The sequence below is a fragment of the Vanacampus margaritifer genome, chromosome 8 (genome assembly GCF_051991255.1).
Source record: "Vanacampus margaritifer isolate UIUO_Vmar chromosome 8, RoL_Vmar_1.0, whole genome shotgun sequence".
In the NCBI taxonomy this organism is placed as follows: domain Eukaryota; kingdom Metazoa; phylum Chordata; class Actinopteri; order Syngnathiformes; family Syngnathidae; genus Vanacampus; species Vanacampus margaritifer.
In genome coordinates this window covers 9,628,565-9,652,197 of record NC_135439.1, presented here as the reverse complement: position 1 = coordinate 9,652,197, position 23,633 = coordinate 9,628,565, and the positions used below count along the sequence as shown (strand labels likewise).

Genomic DNA, 23,633 nt, shown 5'->3' with positions numbered 1-23,633 from the left:
GCGACTGAGGAAAAACTGTAAACTTAAAGTGAACAGGTGTTTTCAAATGGTGACCATTTGTTCCATGTGGATGCTTTCTAAAAAAAAAAAAAAAAAAAGCTGCTTACGTGGCATCAACGCACACTGTTGATTTAGGAATTGTTATTTGTTATTTATTTATTTTGAGGAGGGGGCATATTTAAGATTTAATTTAAGAAAGACAGGCGGTTGGTTAGTAAGTGATAGATAGATAGATAGATAGATAGATAGATAGATAGATAGATAGATAGATAGATAGATAGATAGATAGATAGATAGATAGATAGATAGATAGATAGATAGATAGATAGATAGATAGATAGATAGATAGATAGATAGATAGATAGATAGATAGATAGATTATTAATATTCTATTATGAGAGTATATTCTGTATAGCGTATATGTGCTGTAATCCATCAGTTTCCAACAGAGAAAAATGCGTTTAGGGGAGGAGACTGCTGTGCCCATAAAGCCCCTCAGCAGAACCGACTTTCACTCAGTTAGACACGTGGATGTCAACGCTCTTAAAGGGAAACGTGTTATTCATCATGTCCTATTTTATTATTTGAGCCATAATTGAAGCCAATCGTTTGGGAGCTTGTAAGGACTCCATCTTCATGATGTGACTTGGCTGCGCCTTTTACGCACGATGGAGGATTTTTTCCGCGCGGACGACAGCCGACCCCACAACGCGTCGAGGGTCAAGTTGCGTTGGTGGGAGAACGGGAGTCACTCGGCCAACGCCACCACCGCCGCCACCGCCAACCCTTTAAAACGCAACGACGACGTGGCGAAAGCGGAAGTGGCCGTGCTGGTGCTGGTGCTGCTTCTGGCTCTCACCGGCAACCTGTGCGTGCTGCGGGCCATCCGCGCCTCCAAGTCGCGCCAATCTCGGATGCTCTACTTCATGCGGCACCTGAGCATCGCGGACCTGGTGGTGGCCATCTTCCAGGTTCTCCCGCAACTCATCTGGGACATCACCTTCCGCTTCTACGGGCCGGACGCGCTATGCCGGCTGGTGAAGTGCGCGCAGGTGGTGGGCATGTTCGCGTCCACGTACATGCTGGTGCTGATGTCCGTCGACAGGTGCTTGGCCATCTGCCAGCCACTCCGACCCGTGCGCAAGGGAAGGGACCGCGCGTGCGTGTGCACGTCGTGGCTGCTCAGTCTGATTTTCAGCACGCCTCAGGTGTACATCTTCTCCCTGCGGGAGGTCGGGGACGGCGTGTACGACTGCTGGGGGGATTTTGTGCATCCGTGGGGCGCCAAGGCCTACATCACATGGATGACCCTCAGCATTTACATCCTCCCCGTGGGCGTCCTCAGCGTGTGCTACGGCCTCATTTGTGTGAAAATCTGGCAGAACTTTAACCTGAAAACCAGGAGGGAACAGGTCTTGGCTCGGACCCACAAAGGTGCGCGTCACCCCTGTCGGGTGAGCAGCGTCAGGCTCATCTCCAAAGCCAAGATCCGAACCGTCAAAATGACTTTCGTGGTGGTGCTGGCCTACATCGTGTGCTGGACTCCCTTTTTCTTTGTCCAGATGTGGTCTGCGTGGGATGACGCTGCTCCACGAGAACGTAAGAAGCCCAAAATGTACTTTTACGCGCCCTGCCATAACATGCGCCAAAGGAAACAAACAGTAATAAAATAAATAAATAAATGAATAAATAAATAAATACGTGAGTTCGTCGAAGTCAGTAGAGGATGAGTTTAAAACCATTGTCAAAGATTCATTCTCCAGAAAAAATAAAAATAAAAAATAAAAAAAAACATTGTCAAAATTACAAAAGTAAGGACTCATTTTGCAATTGAATTATTTGTAAATAATTGAATCATATCATGTCATTTTTCAGCCAATTACTTGGTTAAAAAACTAATTAAAATATGTTAAATATAGTTGTAAAATTACTCACTAATACATTTTTATTTTATTTTATTGTTTACTATATTGGATTATATGATGATGATATTATTATGTGTTTATGATAAATCAATTAATTAATTCAAAGAAATAAATTTATTTAAAAAATTAACAGAAAAGTTCATAAATACATTTTAGGCAAAAAATGATTCAACAACTATAGGACTCTTTAATGTTCTCAATACGAGGCCCGCAAGCCCAACCCTCTTTTCTTATAATCGGGGCGCTGCTTTGGCGACCCGGCAGCCTTCCCGCTGTTGTCTTGGACAAGTTGAAACTGTAAAATGAAAATCTGTGAATCTTCGAAAATGCAGGTGACGAACTGTGAGTATGCAGCAGTCGACTGCAATTTTAGAATTTTTATCACTTTTCCACCATACAGCCACACATCTTTTTTTTTATGACTAGTTTCTGACTGTCAACCGAAATCATTTCCCTCAATCTAAAGAACTAGATTGAAATAATTTGGCTCCTCCCTAAAACTTTTTATTCAGTGCCAAAAATCAAGCCTTATAAGCAGAAGATAGTAATTAAAAACACAAAAGCCATTCATGTATTTCAACAAACAATGATCAAAAAGCCAATTTATGCAATCAATCAAAAGATGAGCAAATAATTGACTCATTCACTGCCATTGATGGCTATAGACGTCAAAAATTCATTTGAACTATTTTGATTAGTTTAACATTTTTTTCCACTTTTGTTAACAAGAGTATGAAAACCTGGATTTTCTTTTTTTGTATATTTAGAACAAATATAAAATTTGTGATTAATGGTGAGTGACTATTGTGAAGTCATGTGATTATTACAATTAAAAATGTTAATCGTCTGACGCCCCTAATTTTTAATAATCTTTTCTTTTTTTTAAATTAGGGGCACCAGGCGATGAAATTTTTAAATTGTAATCATTCACATGACTTTACTAGTTATCTCACGATTAATCACAAATTTTATATCTGTTCTAAATATACAATATATTTTTTTCTGGGTTTTCATACTCTTGGTAAAAAAAAGTGGGGGGAAATGTGAAACTAATGGAAATAGTGCAAATGAATTTTTGACGTCTATAGCCGTCAATGGAAATAGTTCAAATGAATTTTTGACGTCTATAGCCGTCAATGGCAGTGAATGAGTTAATCTAGTTAGTTTCACATTTTTTTCCACTTTTGTTAACAAGAGTATGAAAACTTAGGAAAAATGTATTGTACATTTAGAACAGATATAACATTTGTGATTAATCTTGAGTTAACTAGTGAAGTCGTGTGATTAATTACAATTAAAAATTTTAATCGCCTGACGCCACTATTTAAAAAAAAAGAAAATATTATTAAAAATTTGTGGCGTCAAATGATTATTTTTTTAATTATTAAATGTAATTCTAAATGTACAATAATACATTCTAGGTTCTCATACTCTTGTTAACAAAAGTGGAAAAAAATGTGAAACTAATAGAAATAGTTCAAATGAATTTTTGACGTCTATAGCCGTCGATGGCAGTGAATGAGTTAATAATGAAGTCTTTGCACCCTCCAACCATAAAAATTGCCACTCTCTGGCGTTTAAAACCCAACCTTATTATAGTAATCAAATGTTCTCGAGCCTGCGTTGGATTGCATTAGTTTGCACAAGTGTTCCTAATATTGTGACCAGACATCTTCCATGCGGCACAGATGAAAGTTTTTCTTTGCGTGAGATAAGAGCTTCTTTTGATTTTTTTTCCAAAACATTGGGCCTGAATGGTGTACCAGACTTGTTCCCAATGGGCCCACTAGTCAGCGAATGAGAGTGTCACTGATACTGCTTATCAGTGGAAGGAAAAAGTCCATGGGAGCCACAGGGAAGGGAAATGGACGACTCCAAAGAGTGGACACAAAAGCGGGGAACTATTAAAACGTCGTTATCCTTCAGTTATTCTTGGCATGTAATCGTGCAGGAGTCTTTAATGAACTCGCCCTTTTAGAAGATAATGGTTATGTGAAGCCATATCATTGTTAATGAGCAAATTATATAAAATGGTTTGTACAAAATACATTCATCATGAATCTCATAAGAATTGCATAAGAAATGCTAGAATCAGAGGCAGGATTTTTTTTTTCTTCACTTTTGTTCACAATATAAAATATAATCATATTTTGTTTGACGTATTCCTTCATTTGCAGTTCCGTTATCCCCGGATGCCCGACCGCTTCTCATATTTTAGAAGCCATGTAGGGAAGTCGACTTTAATGAGCTCAACAGGGCTTGAACTCCAAATGGGACTTTGTGCACTCATGCAATGTTTTGCTTAACTTCTACTCTTTGATAAAGTGCACGCTCCTAATCGAATAAATGATGGCGTTGTCATCCTAATCCCCGTCTGGGTTTCAACATGACCTCGTCTTCATTCTCGCAGCGCCGCTCGCTAAAGAGGCGTGAAATGAAGACGGGGTGTTTCATCTCTGGCTTAGGACAAATGTAAACAAGAAGTCAAACCAGGATGAGGGCAATTTCGTTTGAGGGCAATTCCCTGCTCAACGGGGTTCGAGAGGCTGATGTCAAAGCACCCTCAAGTGGGCAGCACCTTCAGGAGAAAAAAAACATTTGACACACTTGCACAAATCTGTTGCACCCCATTAGGATTAGAAAAAAAAAAATCCATGGAAACATCCTCTCTTTCCCCTTTCCCAATGGCATACTCCCCCCGGAGTGTTCTGTGCCTCCCATCACTGGAATTATCATCATTTCCATGAATAATAAATGACTTTTTTCCATGCAGGACAGTCACGCTGGACCGAAGACATTTATCATACTTGTTCCGATGGAAATGCACCAAAGCAACCTAAAGTTCAATTTGTGTGGCATCCCTCAAGGTTACTTAAAATGCCAGATGTTTCAGAGCTTCTCACTTTGACCTAACAATGATTTGTAACTTGGTCCCGGCTGGCCTGAGCTGCGGCTGATCTATATGGTGTCGACGTACAGTACACGTGAGTGAAATCGTTGAATGTCTCCTTTCCACTCAAATGCAAAGGTGTAGAAGATGGATTTTTTTTTTTTCCAAGAAAAAATATTTGCCTTTTTCTTATACCACAGTAAGCTACAATTTAATTCATCGTGATGCTCAAACTGTCTTTACATTCTATTTTCCTCATTCAAAAAGAAGAAGAAAGAAATTACAAATATATTTAGTAGGGGTTTGCCAAAAAATCGATTCTCATAAGAATCGCGAAACTTATTTAGTACGATTCAGAATCGATTTTAAATGTCCCAAAATCGTTTTTTTAAAATTATTATTATTATTATTTTTTTTTTTTTCTGGAGAGCTCAGTATTGTTCATTCGGTAATTTTACCGATTTGACATGTCATCATCATTGCTTTCTTTTTTTTTTATTATTATTCTTTTTTTTTAATTTTGTATGTGGGTGAGTATGTGTATGTGCGTGTGTGCGTGTGAGTGTGAGTGTGTGTGTATTCATTAGTTAAATCGATTTTATTTAAATTATTTTATACTGTCTTGCCTTTGTCTGAGTGTGCCTTTATTTGGAGCGCTGTTCATGCTGTACCCGATTTGGCCACTTAGGGGCAGTGTGGCTCTACGCGGTCTGATACACTGTTAAGTTGTAGCCACATTAGAGTGTAGAAGGAAAAAGTCACAATCAAGTTATATATAGGATAAAAAAAATGAAGGCAAGGTAGAAAAAAGAGGGCTGATGGAGTTCAAAAACGAGTGAGAATAGAAAGGAAGAAATAAAAAAAATGGTTGGGATTAGGATGACGGACAGGGAAAGTGAATTTAAAGAAAAAAGGGGGGTTGATTAAAGTGAGGCGGAAAATGGCGGAATAGTTCAATGTTTGGGATTAGGAAAGGAAAGGAAAAATGTGTGTGTGTGGGGGGGCGGGGATTAGATAGAGGAGGGAAAAGAGTTTAAGGTTAAGGAGAAAACTGGGGGGGAGTAGAGTTAGAAGAGGATAGGGAATAAAAATGAAGAAATGGTTGAGAGTAGCATAAAGGGGTTATAGGCTAGGAAAAATAGAAATTTACAAGGTATACAGAAAAGACTAATAAACATAAAGCGCTAACAAAAGAATGATCTTGTAACTGTTTTTATTTTTCATCTCCTCGGTGTACCCGTAGATCTGAAGAATTTTATCAGATGACCTCATTGCCCAGATGCGACCCTCCTGGCTTACATTTTCTCAAAAATCCTCCATTTTCTGCGTCCCTCTCGACAGACACGGCCTTCATCATCGCCATGTTGCTGGCCAGCCTGAACAGCTGCTGTAACCCGTGGATCTACATGTTCTTCGCCGGTCACGTGTTCCAGGGCGTAACCAGCGGCGTCTTCTGCTGTCGGCGCTACGCGGCCGCGTCCTCGTGCGGCGGCCATCACAGCAAGTCCTCCGCGTACGCCATCAAGAAGGACAGCGGCCACAGGAGCCTCTCGCACACGTCAAGCACGGCAGCGCCGACGCCTTGACGCTCCATCCGTTGACGTCCTTCTTCACTGGCACGTCATGACATCAGCGGCCTCAATGGAAATATGTTTTCCCGGCAATTGCAACCACGTGATGATGAGAGCAATTTCCGGGTTTGACTTTTTTGATAAGCAGAAAAGAGATGTTGGGCTAACTCCGTTTTTGTCACTTTTATGCCTACAATAAAATCTGGAGTTCTTATTGGGGATTAATATGGCAATGATTGATTCTCTTGTTTTTACAGACATTTATTTTGAGGTACTCCCTATTTGTATGTTGGGTCCCAGTCAGTATCATTTTAGCCTTAAGCGGGATTAAAGACAATGTTTAGTGCAATACTGGTATTTCTTTAATTTCATTTCGTTTTTCATTTTATTTACATTAATGAATCACGAAAAGTGCTGAGTGAAATAGTTGTCTGTTTCCTATATCTCAAAAAAAAATGCAACTAAACTTTGATTTAGACCAGAAATACTATGTTTGTTTTGCCTTTATTAATTTCTTCACTTATCATTAAAAAAAAAAAAAGACCAAAATGGAGTTATCCCACTCACTCACTCTCAGCGGCAGGGAAAGGAAAAGGAGATGTGGCAGGACCAAAACACTTTGGGTTATGAGGGTTCGGGTACATAGTCCTATTAAATATAAAATATTTTTTTCTTTTTTTTCTTCCCCCCCCCCCTTTTTTTTTTTTAAACCGCCACTACAACACCATCAAACAAACCACTTCTCAATTATGTGCAATTTCAATTTGGAAGTAAAGTGAACCAATACTGGTGGACCAGCCAAGACACCTTTCATCTCACAGGTTATTTTTTGACATTTTTCATGAAGTATGATTTTAAATGGTAAGGACACATGTAATGCAATAAAGACCCATTTCAGTCACTTATGTATGTTTTGTGTTTATAAAGTTTTATTAGATTTGTGTTTTTAGTTTGACTGATCTTTGTGTTTATGGGACCACCACTTCTGTCATCGTCCATTTGCGTTCAACTGTATTTGCTGGAACGTTGCAAGTGTTTTGAAAAGTAGAAAACAACTGTAAGTAGGCTACGTCGTGTGATTGAGGCCTGCGTAACACTGCCCCCCTGTGGCTACATGGCGATATAAACAAGTACAATGGCATAACAATAGTACATCTGCACATAAACCAAGATCCAATACAAAAGCTTTATTCAAAATCTGTCTTAATTGAGATGTGTTCTCAATAATTTGGCCATTTACCGTGAACAAAGTATTTCGTAACAATACATTATGGAATCCTTGCACATGAAAAATCCACAACTTATGGTGTAAAACATTGAGCAGTTTATTCTTTTTATACTACTTTTGTATTCAATTTTATGATTTATCTATGTATTTTTCAATTAACTCATTCACTGCCATTGACGGCTATAGATGTCAAAAATTCATTTGAACTATTTCTATTAGTTTAACATTTTTTCCCCACTTTTGTTAACAAAGAGTATGAAAACCTAGAATTTTTTTTACTGTAAATTTAGAACAGATATAAAATTTGTTGCAATTAATTATTATTAAAAAATTTAATCGCCTGAGTTTTAATAATCTTTTCTTTAAAAAAAAGATTGTAAAAAAAAAATACAATTACTTTTTTTTAAGAAGAAGAAAAAAAGAGGGGAGTCAGGTGATTAAATTTTTTCGTAATTAATCGCATGACTTCACTAGCAAATTTTATATCTGTTCTAAATGTTCAATATTTTTTTCTAGGTTCTATACTCTTGTTAACAAAAGTGGAAAAAATGTTAAACTAATAGAAATAGCTTAAATGAATTTTTGACGTCTATAGCCGTCAATGGCAGTGAATGAGTTAATCATCTATCCAATGTAATTTGCGAATAATTCGTTTTAATCCAAGAAAAATTATTTAAGGAAGTTTTGTATGCACAGCAGGACAAACTGCAGGAATAATGATACATAAATAAATATATAAGTAATTATTAATTTGCTAAATTATTCTCATCTAACGGGATCAGTTTCTTGTTTTAATTTTTCAGAGTTTTGTTGTTATTCATTAAAAAAAAAAATCATTAGACAACCATAATAAAATCAAATAGAAAATGTTTGTACCACATAATGTTGCGAACTACACACTGTTACTAACTATTAGGCACAAGTTATTGTTTATAAATCTCACACACTGTTGAACTCTGAGCAAAGCTACTGTAAACACATGATGATGAACACTGTCAGAAAATATCCATGTCCGCAAGTAATCCACTTGGTGTCCACTTTTACAAACAGGAGGTGAGTGTGTGTTATTCCTCGGCCAGGTGAATGTTAAAGCCGCCACAGCACCGCCCGGCGCTGGTCAGCAAGGGTCGCACGATGACGTCCAGCGCCACGTTCCAGAACATCTGCAGCCAACGTGTTCCCATAAGAATGCTCTTGATGCACGGGCTGATCATCCTGGTCAGCACAACAACACATCTTAGTTCCTCTGGGAATATTCAATAGGGTTAGGGTTTAGGTTTAGGTTTAGGTTTAGGTTTAGGTTTAGGATTAGGATTAGGTTTAGGTTTAGATTTAGATTTAGATTTAGATTTAGATTTAGGTTTAGATTTAGATTTAGGTTTAGTTTTAGATTTAGATTTAGGTTTAGGGTTAGGTTAGGGTTACTATTGTAGCTTGACGTATCGTCACCCTGTCATATGTCATTTATTTGCAAAAAAATATTATTTTTTGCCTAAATTATCTCCTCATGATGCAAATGGTTACATTTTTTGTGTTTCCTGAAAAATATGTGAAAATGGCGTCAATATATGGGTTTCTCTTTGACTATAAGCAATCATTTTTTAATTTTATTTTGGAGGGTCTAGCTATTAAATAATAACATGAACATTTTTTTTTTTTTTACATTTCAAGGTTCGTTTACAGTTTGTTGAGCAAATAAATAAATAAATCAGCTAACTAATTGATCATTTTAAAACATGGGGTTGAAATATTGTTTATGTCGACTGATTCAAAACAAATGCATACTGTTAATTAAAAGCAAAAAATAATATCACATATTATATTAATTTGGATCTACTAAAGTTTTTTTTTATTTATGAAACGTTTTTTTCATACATGCACGCAAAAATGCTCCATCAATTGCTTTTTTGAGGTATTAAGCATGAAAAAAAAATGCTCTGGATAAACTTGAGATTTTGGACATATTTTATAACAGTATTTTTAAATGTTCAATGATTAAAACATAAGTATGAATAATAATATAAATAAATAAATAATATTTTTCAAAGGTTGATTTGCATAGTATTTTTTTATAATATGTATTATTTTGTTACACAAAATATTGATCAACTTCATGTTTAAAACAAAAATGTGGACTTTAATGTACTTTGTATTTTTACTTTCGAATCAACTTAATATTTGTTAATATTTTGCATTAAACAAATTGTTTCACATTTTGGACCAATTACAATTTAATTTTTTTTTTTTTTACTGAAGATGCTGAAAAAACAAAAGTAACTTTTTATTTGTGTACGTGTTTTTTGTTTTCTTTTGTTTTTTCCCCCTCAAACTGGCATACTCACCAAATGTGTATGCAGCTGAGAACAGCAAAGATGATTCCGGAAAGGATGGACATTGGGATTGCCAGAAGCACCGTAACAATCCTGTATACCCAAATTCGGCTGACTTCAAACAAAGCGTGGCTCCAGATCCACACTCGGTCCCCACTACGCACCGACACCGGCTCAGCAATAACATCCTCGAACGTCACCTGCGGGCCAAAAGTGTTTTGTTGTATACAAATAATACCAGCACATGTTTTGCTTTCATCCATCCATTTTATATTAAATACAGAGTAGTGATTTTAGTGGTCATAATTAACTCATTCACTGCCATTGACAGCTATAGACGTCAAAAATTTATTTTAACTATTTATTAGTTTAACATATTTTTCCATTTTTGCTAACAAGAGTATGAAAACCTAGATTTTTTTTTTACTTGTAGAACAGATATAAAATTTTAATTGCCTGATGCGCCTAATTTTTAATAATATTTTATTTTTATTTTTTTAATATATTTTAAAAAAATGTAATTATCTTTTTTTTATATAAGGGAAATTTATTTTTAAAAATTAGGGGCGTCGGGTGATTACAATTTGTTATCGTAATTAATCGCATGACTTTACTAGTTAACTCACGATTAATCACATATTTTATATCTGTTCTAATACAATAAAAAAAAATATTGGTTTACTCTTGTTAACAGAAGTGGGAAAAAAATGTTAAACTAATAGAAATAGTTAAAATGAATTTTTGACGTCTATAGCCGTCGATGGCAGTGAATGAGTTAATGTGGGTTGAGTCAGGAAGGGCATTGAAAAAAAATCATGCCAGTGAAATGTGCCATGAACGTGGGTGTGGCTGAAATACACCATTTTTGTCAGCGGCCTCCAGGACACAAACAATTATGCTCCACAAATTCTGCCTAGCAACAAGCCATGGCAAAAAGAATGTAAACAATTCTGCCGATCTAAGTCACTAAACACAGTTCAGCCGTGATAGCATATTAGCATTTGCTACCTTGAGGCAGTCGTTCATCCCTCGAGGGTCTCGAACATTGATCAGAGGTTTGGTATCGCTGATATCCACCAGAGAAGACGACTGAATACTTTCTCCTTCTCCCTGATCAGAGGGCGCTTTCCAAAGCGTATCTGGTTGTTCCCCATTATCCAAATCTTCGGAGTCGCTGGCGTCCAGGTCAATCTCAACCTCTTCCAAATCTCCCCCCTTCCTCATGCCGTCCATTGAAACAGGTGAACACAACACGGGGCAGACGGTAGACTCCCAACTGAAGCCAGAGACCCCTTTAGCTGTGGGCAAGGGGGGCTATATTGGGAAGGCTGTGCTGGCCTGGGTGGTATTTTCAGATGGGCTTTCAACTGGGATCACTTTTCGGAGCTATGGGACGATGGAGGGATATAAATACTAGACACACACATGATGGCAGTTCATAGTATTAAATGACAATGAGGAGTGGCTTACAGATGCGGGAAATGTTTGAATGCATTTATTTCAAACGAGGTTTAAAGTACGGGAAAAAAAAACAACTCCTGTTTTTCTGACAAATTTTTGGGGGGAGCTTTGTTTTTTTGAGTATTTTTTTTTCTTTCTGTTTTTCTGAATATTTTTTTCTGTTTTACTGATTTTTTTTTCTGTCAAAAAAATATTCAGGAAAACAGGCTGAAAAAAATTATTCCGAAAAACAGGAGGAAAAAAAAAATCAGGGGGAAAAAATTGGGGAAAAAAAATATTTTAAAAAACTGAGGGAAAAAATGTTCTGAAAAACAGAGCTGGTGTTCGTTTTTTTGGAGCAATTTTTTATTTATTTTTTTACCTCTGTACTTCAAATGACTTGTTGCAGACTCGCTAATAGCGGAAGCGGACACTTTCCCGCATACCTCCATATGCAATAAGATGGTCATGTTTACTTACTGGCTCTCAATAAAGGAATGAATGTGTATAATGTATTGTGGTTTGTTCTCTAATCTCTGAGGGAAAACCCTTTAAAAAAATAGAGGAAAATATCTATTTTTTTAAAACAAAAAAAAATTACTCAAAAAAAAAAAGGGAAAACAAATTAAATAAAACAGAAAAAAATACTCAAAAAAACAAAGCTCAGAGAAAAACATGACTTTTTTTTTCAAGTGAATGCAATACGCTGCCGTACTAAAGTTTATAGATCAGCTGTCAATTTTCGATTTGCTGTGAATTACACATTATTATTTTTTAGAGGATTGCACATTTTAACTGCATCCTTATTGCACACTTGCAGTGTCATCCTAAAAAATTGTCGCAAGCTGTATCAGCAACTGGCTGTAATTTAGTGGAAAGTTAAAACAAGGGATGGCGTCGCAGGAAGACGTAATCAATGAGAATAATTCATCCACGACACCCTCCTCCACCCTTTTGAAAAAGGAGTTAATGAGCCTTCGTGGCTGCATGTGTTAAGTCATCTCACTTGCAAGACACCAGCAGAGGAAGAATCTTACAGCAAGCCAAGGCCTTACTTTCACAAAACTTTGTGATTATGTGCAGAGGTCGTATGGTGTTCCACAGGGTTCAATTTCGAGGCCCCTGTTGCTTTCATTGAATTTGCTGCCATTGGCTTGCATCTTGAGAAAACATGGTTTCCTAAGCACATGAGCTATTTCCATTTGTGCACATACTAATATTCTGTCAAATTGCGATGATTTAATCAAATTAATGGCCTGTTAAAACACATTAGATTGACGAGATGTCATATGATAGTTGTACTGTAATATTGGCCTTTACCACTTGAACGTTTAACTACGTGTTTTAGTTATCACTTCCTATAATTTTATGCAATGTCTGCAATATGTGTATAGAATGTCATCTCTTTGGTTCCTGTTGTTACGTTCATTAAACAATTATTGGCCTGGTTGATCTTACTGATGACAAGTGCTGCAAAAAAAAATGATGGAATGGTCACCTAAAGGCAGCCGTGTCCATTTAATTTGTATGAAAGCTAAGGTCCATCAGTTGAACTTTTTCTTACAAAAAAAAAAGGAATATCTCAAGGACAACTAATTTGGCAGTAGCTGTCAAGGCCTCCACTCGTATTTTTACAAGTCCTGCAAGGCAAATCAATGAAAAGGGAATTTACCGAGCTGTTGAAAGAGGAATAAAAAATATTTTGTCCTCTTTGCGTGTTCCAAAACTTGAAGACAGATTTAATGTAAGAAAAAACACCTTTGCAAAAACGATTTTAATCTAACAGAGATCTCTGGACATCGTAACAGACTCCAATTCATCACTTAACAGGTGGAATTCAGAGCGCCGAATGTGTCTCTTCCGCGTGTAAAATGGCTTCTTATAGTTAAACCGACCGCCTCTCTTTCATTTGTAGACAAAACATACTCTCTGGGTACTTTTCCATGAGCGATGGCAAAAACAGAGTCAGGGGTGCGTGCTCGAAGCAGATTCTGTTCTCAAGGACCAAATGTGTTTTCCCACAGAGGAGGAACTTCTAGACCAAATAATATGTCCCAGCTTAAGGTCAAATTATACTGAGTTCAACACTACTTACTTTACACGTCTATAAAACCTTTCAACATGGTTAATATAAAGAATTAAGATGTTAATAATGTATAACAATGGTTAATATATGAAAACAAAGAATTTAAATGTTAATAATATCTAACACTGTCTATACTTTATCCCCAAAATGTCAACGTGGAGTTCAGCACTGACATCTGCTGGCGAACATTCCCATTGGCATGCTGACGTAATGAAGTTTGCAAAACTGGAACATAACCATTCCTTAAAGTTTATTATTGGCACAAATGCAGTGAAGCACAACAACAACGTGTTAAACAGACTGTTTATGTGCATCTAACCTCCCCAGACACAACCTAAGGTGCACATTATTATTCAGAAAGTGTAGTCCTGCTACCTAAGTGTGTAACTTTCATCTCTTGGACCTTGTCAACAAAACGAGATACCGATTTATCATGGCAGAATACAATAAAAAAAAAAAACGATTTGTTCTGACCGTTACAATCAAAACTGAGTATTAGTGTCTTTGTAAAGGAAGATTTTGCACCTTGCAGATAATCCAACAAGTACTACATTACACACTAAGGCTAGGCTGTCTCCAACCAGTGAAATAATGTAATCTCAACAATTACTAGTGAGAAAGTGCGTTTCAAATTGCAACCAAAGGTGCTGATGAAGAAGAAAGAAGAAAACCATATTTAATATTTAGTATGGTTCTTTCGTTTAACAAGGACAGTAATGACTGAAATGTTGGAGATGGGTTTACAATTGCGTAACTAAAGTGACTCCTCTTGGGCTGGACATCCATTCAAGTCAATAATGTTCTTGTTGGCCAACTAACAAATGGATTTTCGAGTCTCTACCCACCCTAAAACACACGTGAGCTTTAAACGCACTGTACATTTGCTCTCCACGATACATAATACTGTCTAATGAGAGTCGTCCCAAGTTTAAAAAAAGTTGATTACTATAAAAAATAACCTAGTTCAAGCACTACATTGAATAATGTGGATTAGGATTCGGCGCCCTGTCACACGGTTACGGTACAGCACACACACGAGCAGACAAGATGAAGGCTAAAGCACGCCGCTGGCTGACAACAATCATATTGTTGTTGTTGTATCGTTGTCGGGCAGAGGCAGGCTGGCTGCGTGTTCCGCTTTCACCAAGCCCAGTCTCTTCTTCAGCAATTTGTCCTCATTGTTCAACTTGGTGCGGATGGCCGTCTTGATCTGGCTGTTGTCCACACCAAACTTGGCCCCCACGTGATCTGGAGGAAGTGACGAGAACGGTGGTTAGGAACTAGTTGCCGAGGCGCCCTTGAGCAAGGGGCCAAACCCTCGTGGATTTGTGTGATGTTTAATATACTGTAGGTGTGCAAAGTATATTTTGAATGGTTAAAATCAATCCACCATACGACAGTCCCGCTCTCACCCATTGTCGTATGGTGTCCCACAGGGTTCAGGGTTTTCATTCTATTTTCTGCCCCTGTTATGGATGACCAAAAATATGGCAAAATAAAATAAATAAATAAATTAATTAATTAATAAAAGTGAAAATCTAAATGGATATTAAAAGTGTAATTCAAAAATTTTATAAAAATAAAATAAAATAAATAATAAATAAAAAAAATAATAATAAAAAAATAAAATATATATATATATATATATATACACACACATATACAAGCAAAAATTTTAAATAATTATAAAAATACATGTGGAAATAAATACAAAAATAAATGTATACATCGAATTAAATGTCAATCAATAAATAAAAACGCTCTGCTATCATATTTATTTATTTCATACTGCAGACGCTGTCAGCATGACATACGTCATGAAATGTTATTCAAATGAGGGGGCGGTCTACATTTAATTTTATAGTGTCGTTTTGTTTTTACTTTTACTTATTTATTTTTTCCCCCATTTATATTAAACATTTTGTATTTAATTTTTAATTATATTTTTATATTCGTTTTTATTTTCACTTTTATGTATTTATTATTTTGGCATCTTTGGTCCTCTTTATTGGGTTACATCAAACAAATATTCAAACCAAGAACCTCTTGTCTGTGAGGCAGATGTGCTAACCAACTCGTCCCCCAGGCTGCTAAATCAATAAAATATGGCGCTCAATGTCACTCAAAGCAACATTGGTGTGAAAGCAAAAGGATTCATCATTCCATGACATTGGATCTCAACCAGCCACCTACCGATGATACTCCTGAGGATCTCCGGCGGGAGCTGGGGCTTGTTGCAGTCCTCCCTACTCGTCGAGTTCTTGCGGCCCCGCAGCGAGTGCGTGGCCAGCGTCTCTCTGTCAAAAAGCATCATGAGCAGCGCGGCGGTGTACTTCTTGTAGTCTGCGATTTCGCCCACGTGCTCGTAAAGACTCCTCGGAACGCGGAGGTTCTCGGCCAGGTACATGTAGTTGTTGGTGTCCTGAGCGGGTGAGAAAGATTACGCGTGTGACGATGCACACAAGAGGATCGGCCCGGAGACACTGATGAACGAGCGCTGACCTCTGGCTTGTCGCCTACCGTGACGATGTTGGCTTCGTGCTCCGACAGGAAGGCGATGCCTTCGTCTTGGGAGATGTGTGGCGCCGTCATCGGGTCGCCGCCTTGGAGGACGTGGTCCAGCGTGGCTCGGAGTTCGTGAGCCGTGTGTCGCATCTCCACCATGAGTGTGTTCATCTCTGCGCCGAGCATCGTAAAAAGACAAACAAGCTAAGCTAATAGATTTTGTCACAATGCTGTAATACATTCACTGCAAAAAAAAAATTTGAAATCATAATCGTGAGTTTGAAGCAAAGGGAATTATTTTTAGGGTAAAGTTGTAAGAGTCTGATAGTGTTTTGGATCATAGTTTGTGGTATATTTCTGGTTGGAAGTAGATTGGAATGTAGCCTCATGAAGCTGCTAGCAAGATTGGAATGTAGCCTCACTTCACCCCCAGCGTCTCTGCCCAAAGAAACACCCCGAGTTCACTAACTCCCATGCACGCCAAGGTCAGCTACATTGCTAGCATGACTGACTCAACTTGGGAGTATTGCCAAAAATGAAATGTTACCGATTTGATGTTTTATAAAATCTACAAAATCATAAAACAGGCGATCAAGTTGCATGACGATGCAATATTCATCTTCCTGCAGCCTCAAACACCACATTTATTTCCCTTGACATGAAGTAGGGCGAGCGTTCTAATTAATTCGCTTTAACGTTTGCTGCTAACTGGAGTTAAATACATGGAACCATCCAAGCAATTATAATAGTCTTCCCATGAGCGTCTGTGAGCCAAGGTGCTTCTAAGCAAATGATTGGTGCATCCCTCGGTCTAACTTCAGTCTCTGATTGGCTAGTTTTAGTCATGCCTTTGACAAGTTAAGAACTAATATATAAATTAGATGCATAACATGGGGCAAGAGAGGGCTGGTTTTCCATATATAATATTATACTATCGGATGAACATACATAGATGAATTTTGGGCGGGGCAAATTACTTTTTTTTTTTTTTTTTGCTGTAACCTACTACAGTCCAACAGTTACATGACGTCAGTTATAGGAAGTTCAACTCTGCATTATTCTCTTCAACAATAGCATGGAAACAAGAGTTCAGAACATCCAGAAAAGCAACCCATCTTCAACAAAGAACACAGAAAAAGTTCCCTTTTCCTCCCTTGCGCCCACCTTTCATTTCCCTCAGCTCTCTCTCAGCCAGAATTCGACACCTGCGTTCATATTTGAGTTGGGCCTGCAGCTGTTCTATCTTCATCAGCAGGCTGATGGTGTCCGTTCGGATGCCTAAACTCTCTTCGTCTTCAATTTCCTCAAATTCCTGATGTCGGGCGAGAGGAAATCACGCCTGTGGTGGGGGGAAAGTGCAAAACGCGCGTGTGTGCAGCGTTCAAGAGAAACGTATCCTACCTCTGCGTTGAGAAAAGCAGAGTAAGTGGACTCGGCCAACTCCTCCATTGGACCAGCCTCCAGTGGGGCCGTGTTGATCTTTAGCATCTTTCCCGGCGTCGGGGATGGAGTCGCCCCCGCCTCTCTCTTAGGTGGCATAAGGTTTCAAGGAAAATCTGGAGAGGGATGACACATTTTGTGAAGTTCGGCCCAGGGAATGGTGTCCAACTTTCAGCCAAGGAGAAAAAAAAATGGAAAGTTAGTTGACGCCGCGTCCTCAGCTCGACCTCTCCGCTGCCCACTTAGCTCACCGTTATAAACACTATCTATCTGTGTCAAGAGTGGATAAATTCATTTTTAATGACACAATGGTGGAAATTAACCTCACCTGGTCCCCCAGCTTGTACCGAGGAATTAAAGTGTTACGACACCCACTGAGGACAAAGGCAGTGCAATATATGCAAATACTGCGTAGTAGAGGAAGTAGCAGTACTACTGCAGTACTACAGTATATAGATCCCGGTGTGATAATGTCAATGTTTCATGAGCAGCTCGAAAGGTTTTGAGGTCAATTCATGAGGGAATCGCATTGTATTTGTTTTTAATATATGTAGTATAAATGTGTCAGCAATAACTGTGTTGTTTGATTTTTTACATTTTATATGTGGAACAAACCCGCAACTCATTTTTGACCGAGGGACGTATTTTTCTCAGGACTGTTTCCTGTTCTTCCAAAATCTTCTTTGGACCAATAAGATTTCAAGACATGCTAAAAAGGCGGAACGTAGTAGGTGCCGACCAATCAGCGCCAACGTTTATGGCACTCAATTTCATGTTAGGTTGACCTGCCATGTTACCCATGTGGGTTCAATGTTGACTTGAATCCTGAGAAAGTTGGGACTTTTTTTTTTCGACAACGTAGTTTGTATTACCGCGTTTTACAATGTCATCGTCTTTCTTTATCAAGGGGTCCAAAAAACCCCAAATAGCGAAACCTCGGAAAAAGATAATGGTATCGAAGCGGAAAGTAAGGACTGAGACAAGCTAGCCATTGCTAATTGCTAATTCTCACTGCACGCTTGCATGTTTAAACGTACACTTTTCATTGCATGTCAACATGAATCTAATTTTTTAAAATCCTCTTTGACTCAGGCTGAAGTAAACCCGGCGATGAAAGTTAAAGGCAAGAAGCACATCTCCAAGTATAACGAAGAGATTTCCAGCGAATCTGAGACAGAGAGGTACAAAAACTCGGATCAACTTTTTCTGAAGATGCTAACTAGTAACAACTCATATATCATTATCAACATATCTATTTTTTGCTGCACAGCCCAATAGTTCCCAAGAAAAGGCAGGCCCAAGAGGAGCAAGACTATGATGAGACACCACAGGAGAAGAAACTCCGATTAGCCAAACTTTACCTCAACCAGTTAAAGGAACAAGGTGAGCTTCTACTTATGTTGTTGATTTCTGACTTTACACTGTCTTACACTTGCTCGTCCTGTCTTAATTAGAAGAAGAAAAGGCAGAAGATGAGTCATTTGAAACGGATCTGATTGCGGGGAGACTTCGAGAAGAAGTGGTAAGATAAGACACACTACCTTTTTGTGGTAAGAATGTGTTTTGTGTTTGACATGCGCTCTTCTTTTTTACAGCTTGAACATAAAGGAAAGTTACAGCGACTCATTGCCAAAGATGTAAGTAATAAAATTTTAAACACTCTGTGCCTTAGGCTCGGTCCATTAAATATTTTATTTGTCTTTTAGATATTACCACCCGACGCTTCCGAAATCCGTCTGTTACGAGGACACAAGCTCCCGATCACCTGCTTGGTCATCAGTCCTGACGATAAGTGCATCTTCTCTGCCGCAAAAGACTGCTCCATCATTAAATGTAACAAACCGTCCGTATACGTTCTGCATTGCGGCTGTCAAAAATATGTCTTAAACGACGCCTGGCTTGATATTTACCAGGGGACGTCGACAGCGGGAAAAAGCTAAGGGTCATACCTGGTGGGAGGAAAGGTACGGAGGATCGCCATGTCGGACACACGGCTCAAGTCTTGTGTATGTCCATATCATCTGACGCAAAATACTTGGTGAGGCCCGAGACTTTTGGATTGTAAATCGCCCTGGAACTCACAAACATCTTGAATGCTAACAAAATGTGACTTTTCAGGCAACTGGAGACATGAACAAGCTGATCATGATTTGGGAAGCGGAAACGTGCAAGCATCTCTACAAATTCACAGGACATAAAGGCCCGGTATCGGTAGGTTGTCACTCAATACTCACTTAATCAGAAATGGGCGATACATTAAAATATATATACACAATTTATTTACAATAATATGTTCTATGCAGCCCCACTAGTTTAAACACAGTATTCTGATTAACATTGTATTTGTGGAATATGAGTTAAGCAGCAAATCCCACCAATCTTTATCCATCTCAGGAGGCGGCCATTTTGGCACTTGCTGTCTACTGAAAATGACCAATCACAACTTGCTGAGTTGTGATTGGTCATTACCTGAGCCCCGAGAAACTGTGATGTCATTTACAGTTGATAGCAAGAGACAAAATGGCCACCCCCTAAAATAGACAAAAATATTCCACCAGCACAATATTGATCAGAATGTTGTGTTTAGATAAGTGTGTGTGTGTGTGGGGGGGGGGGGGGGGGGGGGTGCCAACGACATGTAAATTAATGTTCTTCCACCTCATGAAGAAGCTTTTGTGAGTGAAAGTGATGGTCCGCTTGCTTGCAGGGTCTCTCGTTCAGGAGGGGAACTCACGATCTGTACAGCGCCTCGCACGATCGCGCCATCAAAGTGTGGAATGTGGATGAAAATGCCTATGTGGAAACTCTGTGAGTGATTTAACGGCCGACAGTCATGTCGACACGTTATTAAGTACACCAGCCTGAATTTTCATTCCTATTCTAACCATTTCCCTCCCACGACGACTTCTCAGTTTCGGCCATCAGGACGCCATCACGGGACTGGACAGCCTGAGCCGAGAATGCTGCGTGACCGCCGGCGGGCGCGACCGCTCCGTGCGGGTGTGGAAGATCGCCGAGGAATCGCAGCTGGTCTTCCACGGGCACGAGTGAGTGTTTGCGTGTCACATGATGGCGCCAGGGTGTTAAGTTGTTTTGAATAATTTTTTTAAAGTAATTGAATTGTATTTTTTTCCCTTTTTTTTTTGCTATATCTACGGAAGAGGATTAGGGCCAGTGAAGAGGGAAATTTTTTGGGGCAGAGTTCTCACTTTATTTTCAAAATTCTTACTTTAAAGTGAGAATTCTGACTTTAACTCATTCACTGCCATTGACGGCTATAGACGTCAAAAATTCATTTGAACTATTTCGATTAGTTTCACATTTTTTTCCACTTTTGTTAACAAGAGTATGAAAACCTGGATTTTCTTTTTTTGTATATTTAAAACGAATGAATATAAAATTTGTGATTAATGGTGAGTGACTATTGTGAAGTCATGTGATTATTACAATTAAAAATTTCATCGTCTGACGCCCCTAATTTTTAATAATCTTTTCTTTTTTTAAATTAGGGGCATCAGGCGATGAAATTTTCAAATTGTAATCATCCACATGACTTCACTAGTTAACTCACGATTAATCACAAATTTTATATCTGTTCTAAATAAACAATATATTTTTTTCTAAGTTTTCATACTCTTGGTAAAAAAAAGTGGGGGAAAATGTGAAACTAATGGAAATAGCGCAAATGAATTTTTGACGTCTATAGCCGTCAATGGAAATAGTTCAAATGAATTTTTGACGTCTATAGCCGTCAATGGCAGTGAATGAGTTAATCTCGGAATTCTGACTTTAAGTCAGAATTCTGAGAATAAAGTCAAAATAATTCTCACTTCGGTCAGAATTCTGAGAATATGGAGTATTATCACTTCATTCTCAGAATTCTCACTTTAAAGTTAGAATGCTGACAATAAAGCCGGAATCCTGCCAACCTTTTTTTAATTTTTATATTTTAATCTTCACTGGCTCTAATCCTCTTCCGTATACATCTTTTCTACTACTGTAGAAAAAAAATACCGACATCAGCTTTTAATTTGTCATCACTGTTTTCGGCAGGGGTTCGATAGATTGCATCCAGCTCATCAACGAGGAGCACATGATCACAGGAGCTGACGACGGGTACGTCGCATCACCAGCAAAACTTTTGACACTCGTCTTTCTTGTGCGCACGCCCAAATTTATTCCTTGTCCGTCCGCTTCAGCTCCGTCTGTCTTTGGAGCGTCAATAAGAAGAAGCCCCTCACCACGGTGAAGCAGGCTCACGGTTGCCATGGCGACGCCGGGCTGGAGCAGCCTCACTGGGTGTCGGCGGTGGCCGCGCTTCTGAACAGCGACGTCGTAGCCTCAGGTGCCTCTGGCTGCGAGAGTCCTTCACAACACACACAAACACACATGTTTGTTAAGCCTTTTAATTAATGGCCCTGCTGAATGTATGCAAATGTATTCAGTTGATAGTACACACTACACATTTCCATCTGGTCGAACACCAAAGTCACTTGAGCTTCTGTTTGACAGGTTCCAGCAACTCGCAGGTGCAAGTGTGGAAGTGCGGTCCGAATTATCGAGGGCTTCAGCCTCTCTTCAGTATTCCAGCGGTAAAAGCGTCTTTGAATGCACCGACCTTCACGCAACGCGTCGAGTCTTTGTGTCGTCTTATTCCGCGTTCCCCCCGTTTGCTCTCCCTCAGATCGGGTTTGTCAACAGCTTGAAGTTTTCACACTCGGGTCACTTCTTGGTGGCGGGCGTCGGACAGGAGCACAGGTAATATTGCACAAAGGCTGCTGTTTCCATAGCAACCGTTCCCTGACATCTTTTTAGTGTGTACTCGGTGTCCACTAGATGGCAGTGTTGTGCTTTTCTTTTATGGGAAAAGTCGTTTGACCTGTTGGGTGTTCAAATTCACTGGCTTAGAGAGGATTAGATTGGGGGTGGGGGGTGCATTGCACTCATAGAATAGAAGGATCAATTACTACTTTCCTATTTCCTTCCTTATTATGGTCTCACAAAGCTGGAAGCACACAATGTCTTGCTTAAATATAGAATAAAAAATCAGGAGGAACTGATCAATTTATTGATCAATTTAGCCCATTATCTTTGATGTTGATAAATGTTGTCCATGTGGCAATTGGAAAATAGGAATTTGTATTTGTGGGCCTTGCATATGTTGGTATTAAGATGTCATTTGTCTCTGTGCAGGTTGGGTCGATGGTGGAGACAAAAAGAGGCTAAGAATGGGATCTGTATCATTCCACTGAAAAGGAAACCTCCCAATCAAGATGAAGCCCCGGCAACAGAATAGTGGAATTATTGTTATTTTGTACATTAAAGGTGTTTATAACCTTTTGCCACAATATTATTGCTCTCTATTTGAAAAATATTTTATGAGAATGATTTGATATTGCAAAGAAATGGACACTTAAAAAAAATAGCGATAAATTGTTTACAGGGTTATGTGAGGACAATTGGGTGGTATAAGTATTGGAACAGTGAGACGCATTCCTCCATTTTTTGCTGTACACTCAAAACATTTGAGTTAGACATGAAAAAGGCAAGTATGAGACAAGAGAATTATATATGGATCTGATCAGACCCATTTTCTAATAATATTGCTTGTATGGTTAATGGGTGGCTTCAAATTAAAAATCCGTTATTCTTGATAAAGTCCATTGTTAATTCATATGGGTAGTTAAAATAGGTAGAAGCATGAATTTTCGTCTGAAGTCATCCTGTTCATATATTGCTTTGCAAATACCACTGTTTGTAAATTATTTACAGTTTCACTATAAAAGTCTTGATTTTAATTAAGTAAAAAAAAAAAAAAGCCTTAGTGTTAAATAAGAGATGAATAATGAAAGTACAGAAGAGGACAAATCAAGGTTGTCACTGCTTGTCAAGCAGGAAGTCGCTTAAATTGAAACTAAACTTTAAAAACTTGAAACGGATGCTAAACCGGATTCATTTCGCACTTGTCTTTCTGTAGACAAATTTCCGCACAGGGCTTTGTGATGCCATTAAACTGAAATGGCGCTGAAATGTAGCCCTCCCTGGAAAAAACGATGGATGCAAATCACAGTATACGTAAAAGTGCTGAAAGTCTTCCAATACATTCACAAAATAACTTCAACAACACGTCAGTGTTAGGAATTTGGATGCGTATCAGGTTTACATGAACTGGTCTTGGGCCTGTATGAGTACATTTGCACATGTTGACACGTAAAAAA

The 23,633-nt window shown here is 38.5% G+C and overlaps 4 protein-coding genes across 6 annotated transcripts; 2 read left to right on the top strand and 2 right to left on the bottom strand.

The window, feature by feature from the left end:
* Positions 1 to 486: 486 nt before the first annotated feature.
* oxtrb (oxytocin receptor b) lies at positions 487 to 6,970 on the top strand. The gene is made up of 2 exons (XM_077573186.1): positions 487 to 1,599; positions 6,157 to 6,970. The coding sequence occupies exons 1-2, from the start codon at positions 669 to 671 to the stop codon at positions 6,399 to 6,401; spliced, it is 1,176 nt and encodes a 391-aa protein (XP_077429312.1). The 5' UTR covers positions 487 to 668; the 3' UTR covers positions 6,402 to 6,970.
* Positions 6,971 to 8,163: 1,193 nt separating this feature from the next.
* cav4a (caveolin 4a) lies at positions 8,164 to 11,177 on the bottom strand. The gene is made up of 3 exons (XM_077573187.1): positions 10,953 to 11,177; positions 9,957 to 10,144; positions 8,164 to 8,829 (listed from the first exon to the last, which is right to left on the bottom strand). Exons 1-3 carry the CDS (start codon positions 11,175 to 11,177, stop codon positions 8,679 to 8,681), a joined length of 564 nt encoding a protein of 187 aa, XP_077429313.1. The 3' UTR covers positions 8,164 to 8,678.
* Positions 11,178 to 13,703: 2,526 nt separating this feature from the next.
* Positions 13,704 to 17,985, bottom strand: LOC144057023 (uncharacterized). Of its 3 annotated transcripts, none has more exons than XM_077574232.1 (6): positions 17,744 to 17,985; positions 17,377 to 17,531; positions 17,140 to 17,287; positions 15,991 to 16,148; positions 15,664 to 15,892; positions 13,704 to 14,718 (listed from the first exon to the last, which is right to left on the bottom strand). In XM_077574232.1, exons 2-6 carry the CDS (start codon positions 17,512 to 17,514, stop codon positions 14,552 to 14,554), a joined length of 840 nt encoding a protein of 279 aa, XP_077430358.1. In that variant the 5' UTR covers positions 17,515 to 17,531; positions 17,744 to 17,985; the 3' UTR covers positions 13,704 to 14,551. The 3 variants fall into 3 exon arrangements, with proteins under 3 accessions (XP_077430358.1, XP_077430356.1, XP_077430357.1); XM_077574230.1 differs by having other exon boundaries at positions 15,973 to 16,148; positions 17,744 to 17,882; XM_077574231.1 differs by having other exon boundaries at positions 15,973 to 16,148; positions 17,377 to 17,583; positions 17,744 to 17,840.
* A 175-nt stretch (positions 17,986 to 18,160) lies between these two features.
* rrp9 (ribosomal RNA processing 9, U3 small nucleolar RNA binding protein) lies at positions 18,161 to 22,763 on the top strand. Its single transcript, XM_077574229.1, has 15 exons — positions 18,161 to 18,382; positions 18,508 to 18,596; positions 18,686 to 18,798; positions 18,870 to 18,937; positions 19,011 to 19,052; positions 19,122 to 19,248; positions 19,329 to 19,453; positions 19,534 to 19,626; positions 20,123 to 20,223; positions 20,328 to 20,462; positions 21,469 to 21,531; positions 21,615 to 21,760; positions 21,928 to 22,007; positions 22,100 to 22,173; positions 22,609 to 22,763. Exons 1-15 carry the CDS (start codon positions 18,299 to 18,301, stop codon positions 22,709 to 22,711), a joined length of 1,443 nt encoding a protein of 480 aa, XP_077430355.1. The 5' UTR covers positions 18,161 to 18,298; the 3' UTR covers positions 22,712 to 22,763.
* The last annotated feature ends 870 nt before the right edge of the window (positions 22,764 to 23,633 follow it).

Coding starts and splice junctions, on each gene's coding strand:
- oxtrb (XM_077573186.1), top strand. CDS start 669: ATGGAGGATTTTTTCCGCGCGGACGACAGCCGACCCCACAACGCGTCG. Junction 1,600..6,156: donor TGACGCTGCTCCACGAGAAC/GTAAGAAGCCCA, acceptor CCCTCTCGACAG/ACACGGCCTTCATCATCGCC.
- cav4a (XM_077573187.1), bottom strand. CDS start 11,177: ATGGACGGCATGAGGAAGGGGGGAGATTTGGAAGAGGTTGAGATTGAC. Junction 10,145..10,952: donor GGATGAACGACTGCCTCAAG/GTAGCAAATGCT, acceptor TTTGGCCCGCAG/GTGACGTTCGAGGATGTTAT. Junction 8,830..9,956: donor CTCAGCTGCATACACATTTG/GTGAGTATGCCA, acceptor TGTGCTGACCAG/GATGATCAGCCCGTGCATCA.
- LOC144057023 (XM_077574230.1), bottom strand. CDS start 17,514: ATGCCACCTAAGAGAGAGGCGGGGGCGACTCCATCCCCGACGCCGGGA. Junction 16,149..17,139: donor AGAGCTGAGGGAAATGAAAG/GTGGGCGCAAGG, acceptor TGCTCGGCGCAG/AGATGAACACACTCATGGTG. Junction 15,893..15,972: donor CGGTAGGCGACAAGCCAGAG/GTCAGCGCTCGT, acceptor TCACCCGCTCAG/GACACCAACAACTACATGTA.
- rrp9 (XM_077574229.1), top strand. CDS start 18,299: ATGTCATCGTCTTTCTTTATCAAGGGGTCCAAAAAACCCCAAATAGCG. Junction 19,249..19,328: donor AGACTGCTCCATCATTAAAT/GTAACAAACCGT, acceptor GATATTTACCAG/GGGACGTCGACAGCGGGAAA. Junction 22,008..22,099: donor CTCTCTTCAGTATTCCAGCG/GTAAAAGCGTCT, acceptor GCTCTCCCTCAG/ATCGGGTTTGTCAACAGCTT.